Below are 19,156 nucleotides of genomic sequence, written 5' to 3'. Positions count from 1 at the left end.
GTTGTTATCGCTTTAGAAAATCACTTTATTCAAAGCCATAGAGGTAAACTTCATCTTTTCCTAATTCATAAGCGTCGTTATTACCACCATCGGTAAAATATTTTTGTCAACGACTTTTCTAAAAGTTTGGTGAAATTTGATTTACACTGCGATACGATGAATAGCACGGGCTAGCCGGGTCACGCGCGCAAGAATTTTCGCCACGCACATACAAAACAAAAATCGCATGTTGTTTTGTATGTGCGTGGCGAAAACCCTTGAGTGCGTGACTCGGCTAACCCGTGATGAATAGTTTTTCGACGTTGATTCCGTGTTGAATCAACGTCGGAATGTTGAATGTTTAAAACGTCTTAAAAAATGTTGTAATTAAACGTATACGTTGTCTGCGCTACAAAAAACTATTCATCGTTTGACCTAAACACAGAATACGTGTGTACATTCAATAAGTATCTATTAAAAAAGCGTGAGTGATATAGAATGTACCGTAAAACCTCATAAAACTTCTAATTGAACTGCCTCGGAGTGTTGCTCTTAACGAATCCCAGGTAAAGTAAGGTAATCTGCATAAACTTCAAGAAAAAATGGCAAAATTGATCGTGGGTAAAACCCCAAAAGAAAAAAATGTCTTTTCTTTGAGCATTTCAACAACGATCAAGTTTTGCCAATGTCAATCTGAAAAACGTCCTGGCAATAACATCACCTCAAACAACAAACCAATCTCAAGTGATAGAAAAATCTCTTTACTTTTTCATGAAAACGTTTTAAACTTTACATTAGAAGCATTTAATTTGAAACAAGCCATTTGTGCTTTTGATTTATATTATAGTTTGTATATGTACATGTATCTACTAATAAATAAGTAAATATATGGACTTGTGACAGTGCTCTGATAACTTGAATGCTCTGATAATTCGAACACTTTTGCTCGGTCCCTTAAAGTTCGAGTTATCCATGTTTGACTGTATATTTTAACTATGGTATTGATTTGGGATTGTACAGTTTGTTCCCTTGTTGCAAACAGCTCATTGCAATGCAATGCATACATTACGTTATGCTTGACGCAATGATTCTGTGCGAGACTATGTACATGTGCTAAGAGCTCAACTGTGTGTTGGCGTTGAATAAAAGTACTAACGACTTGTTGCTCACCGAGTGTTCGATAAACACGCTAGTCTCTAGTGATTGATGCAAATCATTGTGCTGGTATACAATCCTAGCCAGTCTGACTAGTATTGAAGCAATGGCTGTCTGATAAGACAGCCATTGCTTCAATAATAGCCCTAAAATTCCTTCACTTCTGACCACTTGCTTGCCCATACCTGCCATGAAATAGCTCAATACAATCTGTGATAGCCATATACAATCTGTGATAGCGCTATACAATCTGTGATAGCTATATACAATCTGTGATAGCGCTATACAGATTATATACAAAAATAGCTTTAAGCTAGTACAATCTCTACCTGCATAGACTAATCAGTCACACAATCTACTCCACCAGCTTAGACCTGTTTATACATAGCAATGGCACGTTTTATTTAACTACTTTAAACCCTTTTAAACAAATCCAGCAAGCTCCTGCAGCCACTGACGAGTTTTTATACCGGCACCTGAATTAGTTGTAGACGAAAAAGTAAATACGTGCAAAATTACACAAATTTTTAATGTAATTCAAGTTTAAGAGAATATTTACTAACACGAATCAATGCTGTGTTATAAATAAATGTAATACACGCAGTCACTAACTCTCGCAAAAGAAAACATTAAGGTGCATGCAAAATGATTTTACGCATGACAATCTACTGATTAAAAAATATACAAACTGTTTACTATCATTCTGCTTGTTTTATGTCTAAGGTTTTGATACCAGCTATATAGAGCACGCAGTTCATGGAATCATACACAGTCTCTTTAGAACTTTCTTCGTACGTGATCCAAATTATAATAGCTAATGATAAGCCCTATGAGCAGCCGCTACGCACATAGCTCATCAAACGCTCAACATTCGAAAGCTACAATGTAAAGGCAAAGATTCGGACTAGACGCTGCCTGATGAGTACTGCAAACTCGTTATACAAGTCTAGTATACCGAGTTTGGAGACCAATATCTATGACAACCTGATGCGTCAGCAGGTTTACGGACTAAATCATTGACGCGATTGCCCTGTTGTTTGACACGATATCTTTTAGACTACAAACTACAATGTATTTTTAACCATGTAAAAATAGCCATGTCCAATCACAGCTCATTGGTGTTGGCCCAATGATATTCCTTGTATGGATTCGCTCACATCGATATACGTCGAATCTGACTTGACAAAAAACGCAAACTGTATGTACGTGTATAGCACTAAGGACGACTGATCGGTAATAGTTTGGCTAACGCAAAATTAACCAGAGTGAAAGGCGACGTGTTCTATGTAAATTTAAAGAGATTTTTTTTTCTTAGTTAGCCATGTGTTCAAATGACACTGCACAACAGGCTAACAGTAAACTTGTTACTAATTTCTTTGCTATGTTCAAGTCAGGTTTTCGCTTTATTTGATACCGAGCTCGTTCAATGCTGTCAATTTTTTCCCAACAAATATATAGGGGTATTTTTTACTCCATGCATTTAACAGTACTTTGACTGATGTCGTTTCTGCTAAAGCAACGGAACGTATACAATTTTTAGGTATTTCTTTTTGTAAACCAACTTATTAGATGATTATTTTTGCAATAGTTTTCTTCAAAATTATTCCTTAGGTGTTCGTTTTGTGTTAGTTGTGTATACCTTTTTTCGTAAACGAATGAAATAGGCCAGTGATAGATAAGTGAAATAACTTATGTGGAAAGTATTCATAAGCTGACCTAACAAGGGCAAATTGTGCGAACTACAGTATCGAAGTTAATTCGTACACAGTGGTTCGTAAATTTCACCGTGACACGACAGCGAAGGAAGTCCACAGTTGGGACATATAAAAGCTACGTACAATACTGGTAATGCATTTTGGTGCTTTAGAATGTTGCTTAAAAATAATGGACATGCAAAGTGCAGAACGCAAAACAGAGCTGCTAACAACGACATGCATTATTAAAACCAAAAAATCAATTAACAATACTCGATGTGAAGATAAAAAAATTTGAAAATGTCAACAGCTTTGTGCAATAATCAACTAGTTCAGCTATTTTTATGTAGCTGGATTGGCAGCATTCAGTTTTTTAATAAGCTCTTGTTATATGAATGGTATCGTGTCATTTATTAAGCTTTCAATATTTGCAAAACTTTTTAAAGATTGCTGTTTCCTATCTGATTGACACCATTTAAGTTGTTCTAAATTTCTAGCTTGTTTGTTTGCTAAATTACAACTGCCATCCTTATCAAAAAAATCTACCCATTACAGGTAATATGGTAACACTTACCGTACTTCAAATTTAATCAAAGCTTATTGCAAGTATCAATCAATGTCTTAATCAATGACAATTAAGTAATGGTTCTGTAACTGTTGAGTTCTTTGATTAAAATTGGAGTTTTCAAGAGATCAAGTTTTAGTTGGAATCCATAATTGGAGCCTCATTTCTCTAGTTTAGTGTGAAATGAGACTTTCAAGCTTTTAGTTGCCCAATTTTTTTTAAGTGAATCCTGTGGTTTTTAAGTTAGATCTGGTGCAAAGGGACATGAACAGTGTTAGCACAGATCCTGAAAAGTTCAAGCATACCAAGGTGGTATACCGTTGAGAGCTGCCATTTTTACAGATTATTGAGACTGTTAATTACTAAGCTATTTTATAATTCATCACAATATTATAAATTATACCATTGTAAATTATTTTATAATTCATACAAAGTTATTGACTCCTCGAGTCTCATTAAAGATGAAGTTATTCCAAATTTTAGTTGATTTTATCGGAAAGTATCTTCATTTTTCTATAATTTGGAATTGTATTTGATGTGATCTGAATGCTAGGATGTTTCAAGATTAAAGATAAACTTACACAAAATTTTAGTAGATTTTATCAGAAATTTTTGGTATTTTTCTATCATTTGCGATTGTTTTTGATGTTTTAGACGATCTGCCAGTATGTTTAATGTAATGACGTCACTAGTTTCTATTGCGGTCAAGTTGAAACATTACTCGTCACTATTCTGGGCGCCTCTTTGCGATTCTAGTTGTCATAATTGCACTTTAGATCGATCTGAGAACTTTAATTGTGATCACCTTTTATCGATTTTAATCTTGAAACATCCTGGCAGTGAAATCACCTCAAACCTCAAAAACAATCGCGAATGATAGAAAAATACTGATACTTTACGATAAAATCTGCTACAATTTTGTGCAAGTTCATCTGTAAGTTCCGCCTGTAAAATAGGCTTGTCTATGTTTACATTATATTTGAGCTGTTGGATGCTTGTGATGCGGGAAGAGCAATCAGTTACCAAGTTGTAATACGTCTTCGTACGCTTCCCTAATAAGCCTTCTTATCTTGATAGATTAAAGGATTTACCTGCTTACGGTTTTTAATTTCATCTCTAATAGACCGTGCTTAGAATAATCTGCCATGTCTGAGTAAATGTTATGCAGTCAAGGAAGAGTTATGAGCATATAGTGATAAAATTGGAAAATGTTGAAATACTCTACAGAAGTTGAATTGATTGGTTACAGGGGTATGGTTGGTGCTGCCATTGCTAGATGCGATCTCAACTCCCATAGTCGTTAAGGTAAGGGTACGCTTACATGCAGCTGTGTGAGCTGTGATTAGTAGGTGATGTATCCATGTGGTTTGAAAAGAAGAGCACAGCTTTATGGTATGGAAACATTTTACATGAAAGTTTAACAAGCAGTCTTAGTGTACTGACACAATAATTTCACAGACTGCAATAATAATTTCCTCTTACATCTGTTGGCACCAAGCTTAGATTTGTCTCCTCTTGACTGCCCCGCACAAATATGTATTCAAATCCTACTGACAAGTAGTATATCTCGCTTGGTTCAAGCATATATCTAGCAGAAGTTAAAAAACTCATTGGTTTCATGTTTGTAGCACAGTTAAAAATATACATTTCCTTTGTTGTTATTGCAATATGTAAACTATTGTTCACGAAAAATTAACATTGAAGCATTAATAAACTTAGGTGACCTTTTAGTTATTATATATATACGTATATATGTATATATATACGTGTATATATATATATATATATATATATACACAGTCAAACATGGATAACTCGCCCACGGATAGCTCGAACACATGGTTAATTCGAACGGTTTCTTTGGTCCGTTCCCACGTAATGATAGATTGCTATAGATAACTCTACCTCAACTCTGTTAACTCGAACAGTTTTTTGCCAAACGGCTACCGAAACGGTTGTTATCGCTTTAGAAAATCACTTTATTCCAAGCCATAGAGGTAAACCTCAACTTTTCGTAATTCATAAGCGTCGTTATTACCACCATCGGCAAAATATTTTTGTCAACGACTTTTCTAAAGGTTTGGTGAAATTTGATTTATACCAAACATCCGCTTAGCGATCGTCCTTCGGAAGCAAGGAAAAGTGAGGTAATCTTTGCATAAACTTCAAGAAAAATCGGCAAAATTGATCGTGGGTAAAACGCTCAAAAGAAAAAGATGTCTTTTCTTTTGAGCATTTCAACAACGATCAAGTTTTGCCAATGTCAATCTAAAAAACGTCCTGGCAATAACATCACCTCAAACAACAAACCAATCTCAAGTGATAGAAAAATCTCTATACTTTTTGATAAAAACGTTTTAAACTTTACATTAGAAGCATTTAATTTGAAACAAGCCATTTGTGCTTTTGATTTATATTATAGTTTGTATATGTACATGTATCTACTAATAAATAAGTAAATACATGGACTTGTGACACTGCTCTGATAACTTGAACGCTCTGATAATTCGAACACTTTCGCTCGGTCCTGTGAAGTTCGAGTTATCCATGTTTGACTGTATATATATATACATTTATTGGGCAGTCCATAATCCTTTTTATAGAAAAAATATTTCACATACGATTCCGCAAAAAAAATAAAAAGGTATTTTCATGTCATCAACACTAAACCTTGGCTAATGCATTCTTGGTGATCGCGATCTCTCTTTTCATACCTCTGAGATACCCTGTGTAAAGGTAGCTGTTCCTTTGTAGTTTTTCAGAAAATTCTAGCTTTAATTGAATTCATTAGTTCGTGAATTCACATGTCAACGTGAATAATTTCAACATGAACATGTGAACGTGAATAATTTCAACATGAACATGTGAACGTGAATAATTTCAACATGAACATGTGAACGTGAATAATTTCAACATGAACATGTGAACGTGAATAATTTCAACATGAACATGTGAACGTGAATAATTTCAACATGAACATGTGAACGTGAATAATTTCAACATGAACATGTGAACGTGAATAATTTCAACATGAACATGTGACCAGCTTGAGCTACCAAAATTTAAATTTAATTTATTCATTTTTAAGGTTTTAGTTTTAAGTTAGTATTTAAACATATGTATATGTATAACTGTACATGTATATGTATAACTGTACATATATGTATATGTATAACTGTATATATATGTATATATATAACTGTATATATATGTATATGTATAACTGTATATATATATGTATAACTGTATATATATGTATAACTGTATATATATATATATATGTATATGTATAACTGTATATATATGTATAACTGTATATATATGTATAACTGTATGTATATGTATAACTGTATATATATATGTATAACTGTATATATATGTATATGTATAACTGTATATATGTATAACTGTATATATATATATGTATAACTGTATATATATATGTATATGTATAACTGTACATGTATATGTATAACTATATATATGTATATGTATATGTATAACTGTATATATATGTATATGTATAACTGTATATATATATATGTATAACTGTATATATATATGTATAACTGTATATATATGTATATGTATAACTGGATGCAGATGGAGTATCATATCTTGAAGTTGTAAATTGTTATTAGAGCTATATACAGTTATTATATGCCCCCACATATAAGCCCTCGCATATAAGACAAGCCTATAATCCGTAACACGTCGTACGTACCTATCAAAGCTAAATGTTGCAAAAGAAGAGCGAATTTTGCAGGCTTAGTACAAAACATAGCTGATTGGTGAGTTGTTGTATAATTGGCCTATCGTGCCTTTGCTTAATTGGAAGAAAACAATCATCTGTTCGCATTTGAGCCAATGGAAAACATGTTTGCATCTCACGCTGACCTTAGTTTCGCTTTGCAAAAAAGATTACTTTTATAGCTATTTCTTCTTCGCAATGATCAGAAGCATTACAGCTACGTAGATTTCACAAATTGTAGATTAATGGATTTCTAATAATTATCTATTGGGCGATAGTAGTAGTGACAACGAGTATTTATGTTTAACAGTAATAATAATACCATAAGCTATATAGTAATAGTGGTAACTCATCTGACTTGGAACATCCTTAATTTGTTTACCACTGTAGTATGAAGAAGACAACAAAGTGCCCGAACTGATTCCGCAACATATTTGTGACCTTTTTATCGCATCAGATGATAAATAATTTTATGCTAATTTATTTGGTCAATTGTTATAACAACTTACATGCGCAATCTCAAACATTTGGTTTTACCAAATATTCAATTGTTTTGGCAAAAAATCTTTTTGGTGCCGAAAGAGTTATCGGTAGTGGTAACCATTATTGTTATGTTTTACTTTTGTTGATGAAGTTGATTTAATAAAGGTTTGAGTTGCAGTTGTTGAAATTAAGTTAGCATATCATTTCGTTTACTTTTAATAAGCTTATAAGCCGGACTTCTTAGTTTAGTGAGTTTGTTTTGTGTTTTAGATTCAGCTTATATGCAGGGATATACCGTAATCTGTTACAGTTATTAGTGCTAAGTTTGTTTTGTTTTAGATTCAGCTTATATGCAGGGATATACTGTAATCTATTACAGTTCTTAGTGCTAAGTTTGTTTTGTGTTTTAGATTCAGCTTATATTAGTTCGTGAATTCACATGAACATGTGTATGTGAATAACTTCAACATGAACATGTAACCAGCCATAGTGCTAAATGTGTTGTTAGATATTCGCTGCCTAAAATACACATCTTCCAGCTGCCTCACCAACCCTTATATTCCTACCTTCCCAGAAAATCCAGTATACCTTATACCAAAGAACTGTGTTATGCAGTACACCTTATACCAAACACCAACACCTTGTCAGTTTATATTATAGAACTATGTTATGCAGTACACCTTATACCAAACACCAACACCTTGTCAGTTTATATTATAGAACTATGTTATGCAGTACACCTTATACCAAACACCAACACCTTGTCAGTTTATATTATAGAACTGTGTTATGCAGTACACCTTATACCAAACACCAACACCTTGTCAGTTTATATTATAGAACTATGTTATGCAGTACACCTTATACCAAACACCAACACCTTGTCAGTTTATATTATAGAACTGTGTTATGCAGTACACCTTATACCAAACACCAACACCTTGTCAGTTTATATTATAGAACTGTGTTATGCAGTATACCTTATACCAAACACCAACACCTTGTCACTTTATATTATAGAACTATGTTATGCAGTACACCTTATACCAAACACCAACACCTTGTCAGTTTATATTATAGAACTGTGTTATGCAGTACACCTTATACCAAACACCAACACCTTGTCAGTTTATATTATAGAACTGTGTTATGCAGTACACCTTATACCAAACACCAACACCTTGTCAGTTTATATTATAGAACTGTGTTATGCAGTACACCTTATACCAAGCACCAACACCTTGTCAGTTTATATAATAGAACTGTATTATGCAGTACACCTTATACCAAACACCAACACCTTGTCAGTTTATATTATAGAACTGTGTTATGCAGTACACCTTATACCAAACACCAACACCTTGTCAGTTTATATTATAGAACTGTGTTATGCAAGAATATGTTTTTCTTCGAATACTCAATATTTTAGTTAAGTATTTTATATTACCATTTGTTTTTGTCTGCTAGTCTAATTTGCTTTGAAGCATATTGACCGGCGGTAGTAGAGTTGATATCTCTCTAGACTTTTAATATAGATAATTCTCTCCTTTAAGAATGTGGTAGAAAAGCTTGCCATTCTTTGAGTGTTGCCGAGTGTGTTGTTGCGGAACGAACAGCATGCAACTCTGATACTGTAAGTGAATGTTCAGTGTATGAGTGGACATCAGAGGCCACCAGTTCGTTCTTTCCCTTCTTTATTATTCAGCATTTTCACCCTGACTCTGCATGGTGTAGCCATTTATCATGGTGACAACGTCTACCATATGATTAACTTAATCTCACCGTAATACTCCCTACGAATGATTGATGCTTCAAAGGTTGCTAGGACCACCCCCTTCGTGTTATTTGGAACCACAGGCTGTGAATTGGATTAGTGACCTATTAGCTTTGCGTGAGTGAATCGAGAATAAGCGGTCTTTGATGAGTTGGAAAGAGGAAACGCATCAGAGTTTAAAGCACCTGTCTCTTGCCGACCATCGGAGCTGCAGCGATCTATCACTGCCGCAGGTTACACCTAAACTACTATTGTTTTCTCTATGTTTCTGCGTAATTCTCTCCAGGACTGTGTGGACTATTTCATCTGTATCTACTTGTCACCGGAGTTATTCTCTCACTTGAAGTCTTATTCTCTAAACGTAGTCTACAGGGAGTGAGTAGTATGTATGACAATATATAGTATCTTCATCCTTTATGTTATTATTTCTGTTTTATTGATTTAATTTCCTTCATCAGAATTATCCACCTGCTGGCGTAGTTCAAAGAGATTTCACTGAATCCTTTGAACCAAGTCAATACCCTAAAAGAAGCTTTTAGAGGGAATTTCCTTAGAGGCACAGTCATGCCCTGTCCATGAGGCGGTGGTGCAGCAAACATTTGTTTCGTATGGAATTGAGCCAGTGAGTGGTAGCATGATCCACTGACATAGTTTCAATCGATGGATCAGCTCAGCACTCCTATAGAATCGGCTGAGTGGTATTTTAGCTGACTCTCATTGGTTTGAATGGATAATGACATGATATCACTTATGAACGCAATTGTTGTTATCACCTTTCTTTCATTAGAGCATAAACAGCTCTCTAACATCTTCTTGACACTGAAACTGTTGTTGATGGGTGGTTATGCCTAGATTAAACATAGATCTGTGTTTTTCTATGGATGTTCTTTCTACCGGTCAATGCATCGTCGCACCACCGAGTCTCCGACCTACTATTGGTATATTGGTTCTCATTTTGAATATTGTGGAGAAGTAGAGATTTTGTCTTGCTACTGTCCACCTGAAGAGAGTGTGTGAGTAGATCTAGTAACATAGTTTACTAGTCGTAAGAGTGATATCTGTATCGCATGGAGCTACGCGAATCATCAGATATTTGGGAATCATTAGTGAATAACATTTTCTATCTTCCAGTTTGTGACATACCAGCATGCAGGTTCTTCAATAATCAGCACACTAACCTGCATCCTTCTTACACTCTGTACTCCTCGTCACCTTTTAATAACTCATTGCTAGTCCCTCTGGTCTCGCAGTGTTTCCATGTAGTCTACGTATATGTATATAAGTTCTTTTTCTTGCCGTTGTAGGTGACTAATAGTGACCTAGACGTGACCTTGGAGTAGGCTGATAACATCTCAATTAGCAGAGACGATCTGAGTAGCAAAATGAAACGGAACACGGTTACTATGCTGAAATACATTGGTGGTGCAGCCTGTATTCTCTTCTTTGGTCCACATTTGCTCAAGTCAATCGTTGGTGAGTGAACTGCTGGAGCGCAAGCACCGATCCTTTTAGCTAAGATGGTTTTTTTCTGGAAATGGGCAATGGTGATTGCAGCTTAGAGAGTTGAGATACGGTCACACGTGCCTATTTTTTGTTGGTTTTGACTAAAATCACGAAATGAATGAAAAACACAGAATTGTTCTGCTGAAATTCACAGAATTGTCAGAGCTGTGCATATACACCGAATCGTTAATGAAACGCTTCTAATTGGCTCGACAAATTATTAGCAAGTGTGATTTTAGCAGCTTTCACAATTGGTGTAGTCCAAGACACATATTGCGACACACAATAAAAGTACCAATACAATTCAACATAGTACATACGATGCAACTGCCGAGATTGCGCTATTGTTGGTTTTTTATCATTTGGACACCATAGCTACGAATCATTTCTTTTGAATAATAACAATTTCTTTTTAGCAGTGAAAGTTCCGTTGTAGAAAGAATTTTAGCGCAATCAAGTCAGTTGCATTGTATTTACAATGGCGAATTGCGTTAGTATTTTTTTTGCGTGTCGCTTATGTGCCTCGGAGTATATAAATCGCGAAAGGTGCTAGAATTATACTAGCTAATAATTTGTTTAGCCAATTAAAAGCGCTTCGTTGACAATTTCGGGATGCATGCACAACTCTGACAATTCTGTGAATTTCGGTCGAATAATTTTGTTTTTTGTTCATTTCGTGATTTCGGTTGAAACCAACGAAAAAATCGGCATGCGCGGGCGTACTTTTAGGCTGGCCGATCTATTAGGGCCCTGATGATTTGCGAGAGATTTTGCTAGGTTAGTGGCTAGGCAAGTTTTCTTCCTGAATGAGGTATTTTATGTATACCGCCTAATTAATCAATCAATCTCTAGCAATTCTTTTATTGTACAAATGCAAAAGATGCACTTTGTCATGAACACACTTAGCCAATGAGATGCAAGCGATGTGTCTCAGATGCAAGCGATGTGATCGGCCTAATTTTAAGGCTTTTTAAACAAATACAATGCTCCCTCGGGTTACAATTACCCTGTCATAAGATTTTTTTGCCTTACGATGTGGAACACGTTGTAGCATACACTCTATACAGTTCGCCATACAGTCTCAACAGAAATTTCTCTCAAAATTAAAATTTAATGGTTGGTGTGCTAAATATGTCAGAATAACGAAGATGTTGATATACTATTCACCAACATCCCTCCCACAATGCATTCGAGAGATACAATGCTCGCTCTCTCTCAGTTCAGCATTATTCATCATTATTCATCATTAGTTATAGTGAAAACAAAACCATAAACAGATAGGTGATACAATTTTAGCCGATGACAAAGTTGAAGTTTAGTAAAATGCATCCTTGAACCATAACTGCCACGTACAACTTTTATTGTACTTCCTAGGTAAATCAGACACGCTGATTCTGATTTTTTACGCAAAATAAAGATTGATCCACTAACTTTCAAAGGGATGAAGGCTTTTTTACAGCGTTCTAGTATCGGTCTCGAAAACAATACAATCGGCACCACAAGCTCTGCCCATAAATATGTGACGTAGCCTAACTTTTTAGGAACGATAGTTTGGGATGTTTAGTCCGAGTTAAAATGATAGAGGGGGTGTCTTAAAACCCATTACCTATTATCTAAATTCAGCCTTCAAAATCTTCTGTCTTTTATGAAAGGTAGATAAACTATTTAAAATTGCTTGTAGCTTGTTACTATATTTTAAAATGAGCTCAAAAAAGCACGATTTTATCACAAGCTAGCGTTGTTACCGCGCTTTTTTGAGCGTATTTCTAAATATAGCTCATCTACCTTTTGGAAAAGACTGAGATTTATACCAGAGCCACCAAATACTTTAAAGTTACTGTAGTCGTTAAAGTTAACCTTAACTATAGTGGTTAAGGTTAACATATTATTTGTTACTACTTTTTGGTACGTACATTTTGTATATAAAATTTTTCATGATTTTTACCAGGGTTTGTTTGCATTAGATATGTACTATGGGTTTCTATATCCCTCTATATGACATATTCGCCTTATGGTGCCAACACTGGCGCAAGTTAAAATCGTATGGTCAGGGTCCACTGTACCCGGTATGCCAGGGTGAGGGTCCACTGTACCAAATATGTCAAGGTCAAACAGCAGCTCAGTTAGTCAGACCTTCTCAGTTCTGAATCATCTAAACTCTAAAGCAAAGACTTGCAAGTCTACAAGCTTCAGCATCTACTATTTCACCTCTGCGAATGTTTCTCCTTGCTTCTGCTGCCTCAATAATGATGAGCTCATATTTCACCTCTGCGAATGTTTCTCCTTGCTTCTGCTGCCTCAATAATGATGAGCTCATATTTCACCTCTGCGAATGTTTCTCCTTGGTTCTGCTGCCTCAATAATGATGAGCTCATATTTCACCTCTGCGAATGTTTCTCCTTGGTTCTGCTGCCTCAATAATGATGAGCTCATATTTCACCTCTGCGAATGTTTCTCCTTGGTTCTGCTGCCTCAATAATGATGAGCTCATAAAAATCAATAACAATTGGTTGACAGTAAATACATGCATGACCACTAGATAAATCTTTCTCTTATCCATAGAGGTATGCCATTGTGTGCTTAGCTCAACCCTTCCTAAATGCTCAATATTCCATAGTATTAGTATAGTCATAGTGTTATGTGTACCAACTGACTCACACTGATTCACTCTCATCCACCTATTCTATCCAACCATTGATTTCGATGGAGCCGTTTTCAATGTTTTGAAGAAAAACCGTGAAACTTTAGAGAATCTAAATCTAGCTGTATTTTTTAACCCTCTATCGTGGCATTCTATTAGAGGTAGCATTCTATTAGAGGTAGCATTTGAATAGAGGTTTTAAGGTAAATAAAACTCCTAAACTGATATAAAAACAGTAATTTTAATTGAACTTTGCAAAGTTTGTTACACAGAACTCATGAAATAATCTAAACGGTCATTATTATATAAACTTCAAAATTCAATGTATAAATATAGTAGTAAAAACATTTACTTTGGCATTACAACCAAAGGAAAGGAAACAAGCTATTGTCAGGAGAGGAGCTAACTTTGTGCACAGCCTGCTCAAATCATTTCGTAATGCTAGTAAATGGAAGTACCACACTGCATTCTTATTTTCCTTGTTCCTGATTGGTTGTAATAAATTTCATCATTGTAAATGGGAAACACTACCAGCATTATTTGCATCCTGTGTAGAACACAAAAGTGTAGCACTTACATTGTGGATGTTGATCAGGCAAAGGATATGGAATAAATAATATAGCAGACCCGCAAATCATTAGCTTGGTCATCGAAACATGCAGTTTATGAGTTTTGCTACTGTGGCATGCTTACATACCGGTCTATGCTCAGTAGTTGGTCTATAGAAAGTACTAGGAGTTTCAACCTGGAAAATATCCACTTATTCAGATATTTCGACTCCATATCAATATCAGCCGATTCGAGAATTACGCAGTTCTTTTATTAAATGAATCGATTTATTTAATGTATGCTTTATTTTATGTAATGCTTTACTAACAAACCAATGTGAGCTCTGATCATCATTTGCTGATGTGTTTTTAGGTTGCAGTCAAAGATTTTCCAAAAAATTGTAAGACTAGAAAAGGAAGCATTTAAAAAAAGTTGTGATATATTTCAGGCAAGAATGATGATGGCCCGAGGTACAACAGAGGAGCTCTGCCCATGGACCCAGAGGAGCTGGATAAAAGAGCGGCTGATGCCGTTCAAATAGCAAAGGTCAGTTGAAGGTTGACTTGCGACAAAATTCACATTACAGTTATTTGGTATCAAAAGATTCACCATGTCTTACTCTGTTGTGTTGTAGGTGCAAAATATGTGGAAATGTGATTACAAGCTCGTAAAAGCTCAAAAATGAACAGTTAATCGCATCTTCACAGTTTTCACAATGAACATAGTGTTTCGAACATCCGCGAATTTCTTTATAGTTATTATAATTAGATGTGAAATAATTAACAAATAACATATAAATGGAAGTGAGATTGTTGCAAATATTTGCATTTCTATTTTGGATGCAATCGAAATTAAAGTTGGCTTTAATAGGGATAAAATATTATCAATGTTTGTAAATAAACTTTTAGTTACATCGTGATTGGCTCAGCTCGCTGTGTTGTATAATGTGCTTCATTGTGTTCCATAGTGTTCCATGTTGTTCCATGGTGTTTCACAGTGTACCATGGAGTTCCACGGTGTTTCGTGGCATTCCAATGTATGTTCACTGTTCTTGCATGGTGTACAAAGGTGTTAAACAGGGCTCATATTGTTCCGTGATGTGTTGACATTAATCGATTTGTTGGTTATCTCTCGTGTCGCTTGGTGCATGGTACTAATTCTGTGCTGCAATAATTCAATATCTCTGTCATGGAACTTGACTGTAGAGTAACTCTACTCTTGCACGTGTTCATATACTAAATGATTTATCATATCAATGACTTCTGTTAGGGCCGATCAACACAAAATTTTATTACTATTTTCAACCGTAGAACAGAGAAGCTCAAACATTGCTTCAACATCGAGCTTGGTTGGATATCATTTCTAGTATTGTCTTGTAATAACCGTGTCTCCTATGACAGTGTAGCCCTTTTTTGATGTCATTTGTATAAACAAAATAAAAATAAGAACATAAAATGGCCTTGAATAAACAAGAAACAAAATCTAAATCGTCCAAACTCTTTTGACACTCTAGTATTTTGTACGTAGAAGTAAATACGATACACAAAATTTTAAAAACACAAACAATGATTAAAATATTAATTTAATTTAAGTTTGAATAATTCTCTCTCAATATTTCTATCCCTAACTTTACCACTGAGCCTACTCGATGCCAGACCAACACTTCTGTTTACATGTCTCTAAGGTAAATTAGCTGTGGTGTTTGTTAAGAGCATTGCTGCACAAACAATGGTTCTATGATCATGGCTGGACATGTCTGTGTCTTGCGTCGAGGGAACCTGTACAACTAGAGACATGCCCAGTTGCGAAGAGCAATTTAAGGTTGTATGTCATTCCTGTCACCACCAGTAGCCGTTTGTGGGAATTGAACTTCAACCCTGTTGTTTGCTGGTCAGGCAGTCTAGACTTCTAGCTCTCAGCTGTATGTCTGGGTTTGACTGCTTTCCATGTTTCTCTTGAAGATCTTCAAGAGAAACATGGAGAGCAGTCAATCTCGCAGCTCTGCGAGAATTTGAATGGACTACAGTTGTGATCAGCTGAGGAAATTGTGTGTGTTAAACCATCAAAGCTTATCATTGACTAGTCGAGATACCAACTAGCTCATATCTAATCTCCTACTTATGCCTCAATCTGGTTTTTGCTTCTTGATCTTGCGAGTTGTTATCTCTGCAGGAAGCGGCGAAGCTACCCAAGATTCCAAGTTTAGGAATGAGAGATTTGGTACAGAGGGATGGTAGGGTAGCCGAGTTGGGGGATGCCATCCAACATCACGCCGGTATCGGCGTGCCTGATGCGAATGGCTTGAAAGACTGGCATGACTGGGAGGCCATCGCGAGAGAAGAACAGCGAACGGGTTAGGGAATTTCCTCTTGCTTTTGATTGGCTGGTAATTTGTGCCTCCATCGTTTTGCTAGGCAACTAGATTGATTGGTCGGAGCTCCGTGAGATATCTTTAGATGTAATAACTGGACAATTGACCACCTTGCTGCGTTTTTAAATATTGATATATTGAATATAACAATATATAATATTAATAGATAATAGATACATTCAATATATAATATTAATAGATATATTCAATATATACTATTAATCGATAATAGATATATATATATTCAATATATGATATTAATAGATAATAGATACATTCAATATATAATATTAATAGATATATTCAATATATAATATTAATCGATAATAGATATATATATTAAATATATAATATTAATAGATTGGAAGGAGTAGTGCAGATCGTAGCGTGCATGGCTGCTTAGATGAATGTCCAAGTTTAAGTCCCGTGGGATGCAATCTATTCGCCATTTATTCTATTCTCTATTCTAGTCTTTATATAATAGTATAGTTACTATAGTAGCATATTCGTATAGTTACTATAGTAGTATATTAGTACAGTTACTATAGTAGTATAATAGTATAGTTACTATAGTAGTATAATAGTATAGTTACTATAGTAGTATATTAGTATAGTTACTATAGTAGTATATTAGTATAGTTACTATAGTAGTATATTAGTATAGTTACTATAGTAGTGTATTAGTATAGTTACTATAGTAGTATAATAGTATAGTTACTATAGTAGTGTATTAGTATAATTACTATAGTAGTGTATTAGTATAATTACTATAGTAGTGTATTAGTATAGTTACTATAGTAGTGTATTAGTATAGTTACTATAGTAGTGTATTAGTATAGTTATTATAGTAGTATAATAGTATAGTTACTATAGTAGTATAATAGTATAATAGTATAGTTATTATAGTAGTATAATAGTATAGTTACTATAGTAGTATATTAGTATAGTTACTATAGTAGTATATTAGTATAGTTACTATAGTAGTATATTAGTATAGTTACTATAGTAGTATATTAGCATAGTTACTATAGTAGTATATTAGTATAGTTACTATAGCAGTATAATAGTATAGTTACTATAGTAGTATAATAGTATAGTTACTATAGTAGTATAATAGTATAGTTACTGTAATAGTATATTAGTATAGTTACTATAGTAGTATATTAGTATAGTTACTATAGTAGTATATTAGTATAGTTACTATAGTAGTATATTAGTATAGTTACTATAGTAGTGTATTAGTATAATTACTATAGTAGTGTATTAGTATAGTTACTATAGTAGTGTATTAGTATAGTTACTATAGTAGTGTAATGGTATAGTTACTATAGTAGTATAATAGTATAGTTACTATAGTAGTATTATGTACGGAGGCGGCATCATAAATGTCTTTGAGTATTCTCGCTTTGCAGCAGGAAAAGCACGGAAAATAGTGTGATACAAATCTTATTGCGATTACTGCAGGTCCCGGAGAACAAGGAGCAGCTGTCATTTTAACTCCCGAGGAAGAGAAGGAGAAAGATACTCTGTATAGGGTGAATGGTTTTAACGCGCTGGCAAATGAGAAGATGTCCCTTAATAGAGCTATCAAAGATATCCGTCATTCTGAGTAGGTGTTTTACTTGCCGTCTCAACCTAACGGAATACAGGTAAAAGTTACAGCTGTCCAAAACAGCCCTAATTTTACTGTTTCTACACTGAACTGGGTGTTTTGGGAGCCACTCAAGTTTTAAAACTGCAGCAGGGCTTTCAATAGACATCTGAGACATCTTCAATATACAAGGGAAACCAACATCTTATGTTGGCTTCCCTGTCATCATAAACCAACCTTTGAGTGTTTGTGAACCTCACCAACCAGCCAATGCGTGTCTGTGAACCTCACCAACCAACCAATGCGTGTCCGGAACCTCATTAACCAGCCAATGCGCGTACTACACCTTGTACAAGAGTTTTGTAGTTTCAATTTCATCTCGATTAATTTCCAGTTTGTAGGTACTATAGTATCAGCAAACACTTTTTCTTGTCATTTGGGTTTTAACCTGTTGATTAACAATTGGACTAATCTACACTTGTCTCGCTTTATGAGTATGGCCATCTAGTAGAGACCTTGTTGGCACAATATGAATATGTAATGAGTTGGCCGTAAAAATGGCTTACGTCGCAGCTATCTCACAGTCCATATGCCTGAATAAGTTATGTTTAAATTCAAAACATGAGGTATTTTCAGTGTACATAGGTATAACCTTACATTATTCAAAGGTCATGTAGTTGCGTTTGAATGTGCATCTGCAAAGAAATTGACATACAAAACGAAATTAATTTGATTTGATCGAAGATTAATATATAAAAATGTATCGTATTTTGTTCAGTTGTTGTACACATGTGTGTACCAACTAAGTACCTAGTACACTGGTACACACATTTGTACCACAGTGTGGTACACATGTGTGTACCACATATAGTACACTGTGGGACACACATGTGTACCACAGTGTACTACATGTGGTACACTGTGGTACACACATGTGTACCACAGTGTCGACAAGGATGTTAGTAGTAGATGTTAGTTTACTAATTTGTTTCGGATGTTAACCCTTAAGATGCTAGTTTACTAATCTTAGTGATTCTTAATGACAATGCTATGGTCTGTATGGTTCTAATAAATCGGTCCAATCTGCTAGCACTTGAAGG

The 19,156-nt window shown here is 34.9% G+C and overlaps 2 protein-coding genes across 4 annotated transcripts in view; one reads left to right on the top strand and one right to left on the bottom strand.

Moving 5' to 3' along the window:
- The window catches only part of LOC137402181 (mitochondrial dicarboxylate carrier-like), a 40,330-nt gene extending 38,389 nt beyond the window's left edge, over window positions 1–1,941 (bottom strand). The window contains exon 1 of one of the 2 annotated variants that reach the window (XM_068088662.1): window positions 1,868–1,941. The gene's annotated coding sequence lies outside the window, so the exon portion shown is untranslated. Of the gene's footprint in view, window positions 1–1,823 lie in introns of both variants that reach the window. The other variant, XM_068088663.1, reaches the window with a different exon arrangement.
- Window positions 1,942–2,915: 974 nt separating this feature from the next.
- Window positions 2,916–19,156, top strand: part of LOC137401396 (putative polypeptide N-acetylgalactosaminyltransferase 10) — a 28,924-nt gene continuing 12,683 nt past the window's right edge. The window contains exons 1-6 of one of the 2 annotated variants that reach the window (XM_068087725.1): window positions 2,916–2,979; window positions 4,643–4,698; window positions 10,706–10,874; window positions 14,543–14,640; window positions 16,267–16,447; window positions 17,930–18,074. In XM_068087725.1, the coding sequence (XP_067943826.1) occupies window positions 10,784–10,874; window positions 14,543–14,640; window positions 16,267–16,447; window positions 17,930–18,074 (515 nt within the window). In that variant the 5' untranslated portion in view covers window positions 2,916–2,979; window positions 4,643–4,698; window positions 10,706–10,783. Of the gene's footprint in view, window positions 2,980–4,561; window positions 4,699–10,705; window positions 10,875–14,542; window positions 14,641–16,266; window positions 16,448–17,929; window positions 18,075–19,156 lie in introns of both variants that reach the window. The other variant, XM_068087724.1, reaches the window with a different exon arrangement.

The sequence above is a fragment of the Watersipora subatra genome, chromosome 8 (genome assembly GCF_963576615.1).
Source record: "Watersipora subatra chromosome 8, tzWatSuba1.1, whole genome shotgun sequence".
Lineage (NCBI taxonomy): Eukaryota > Metazoa > Bryozoa > Gymnolaemata > Cheilostomatida > Watersiporidae > Watersipora > Watersipora subatra.
Note: the sequence above shows the minus strand (reverse complement) of the source record. Positions and strands in the feature narration are given on the sequence as shown.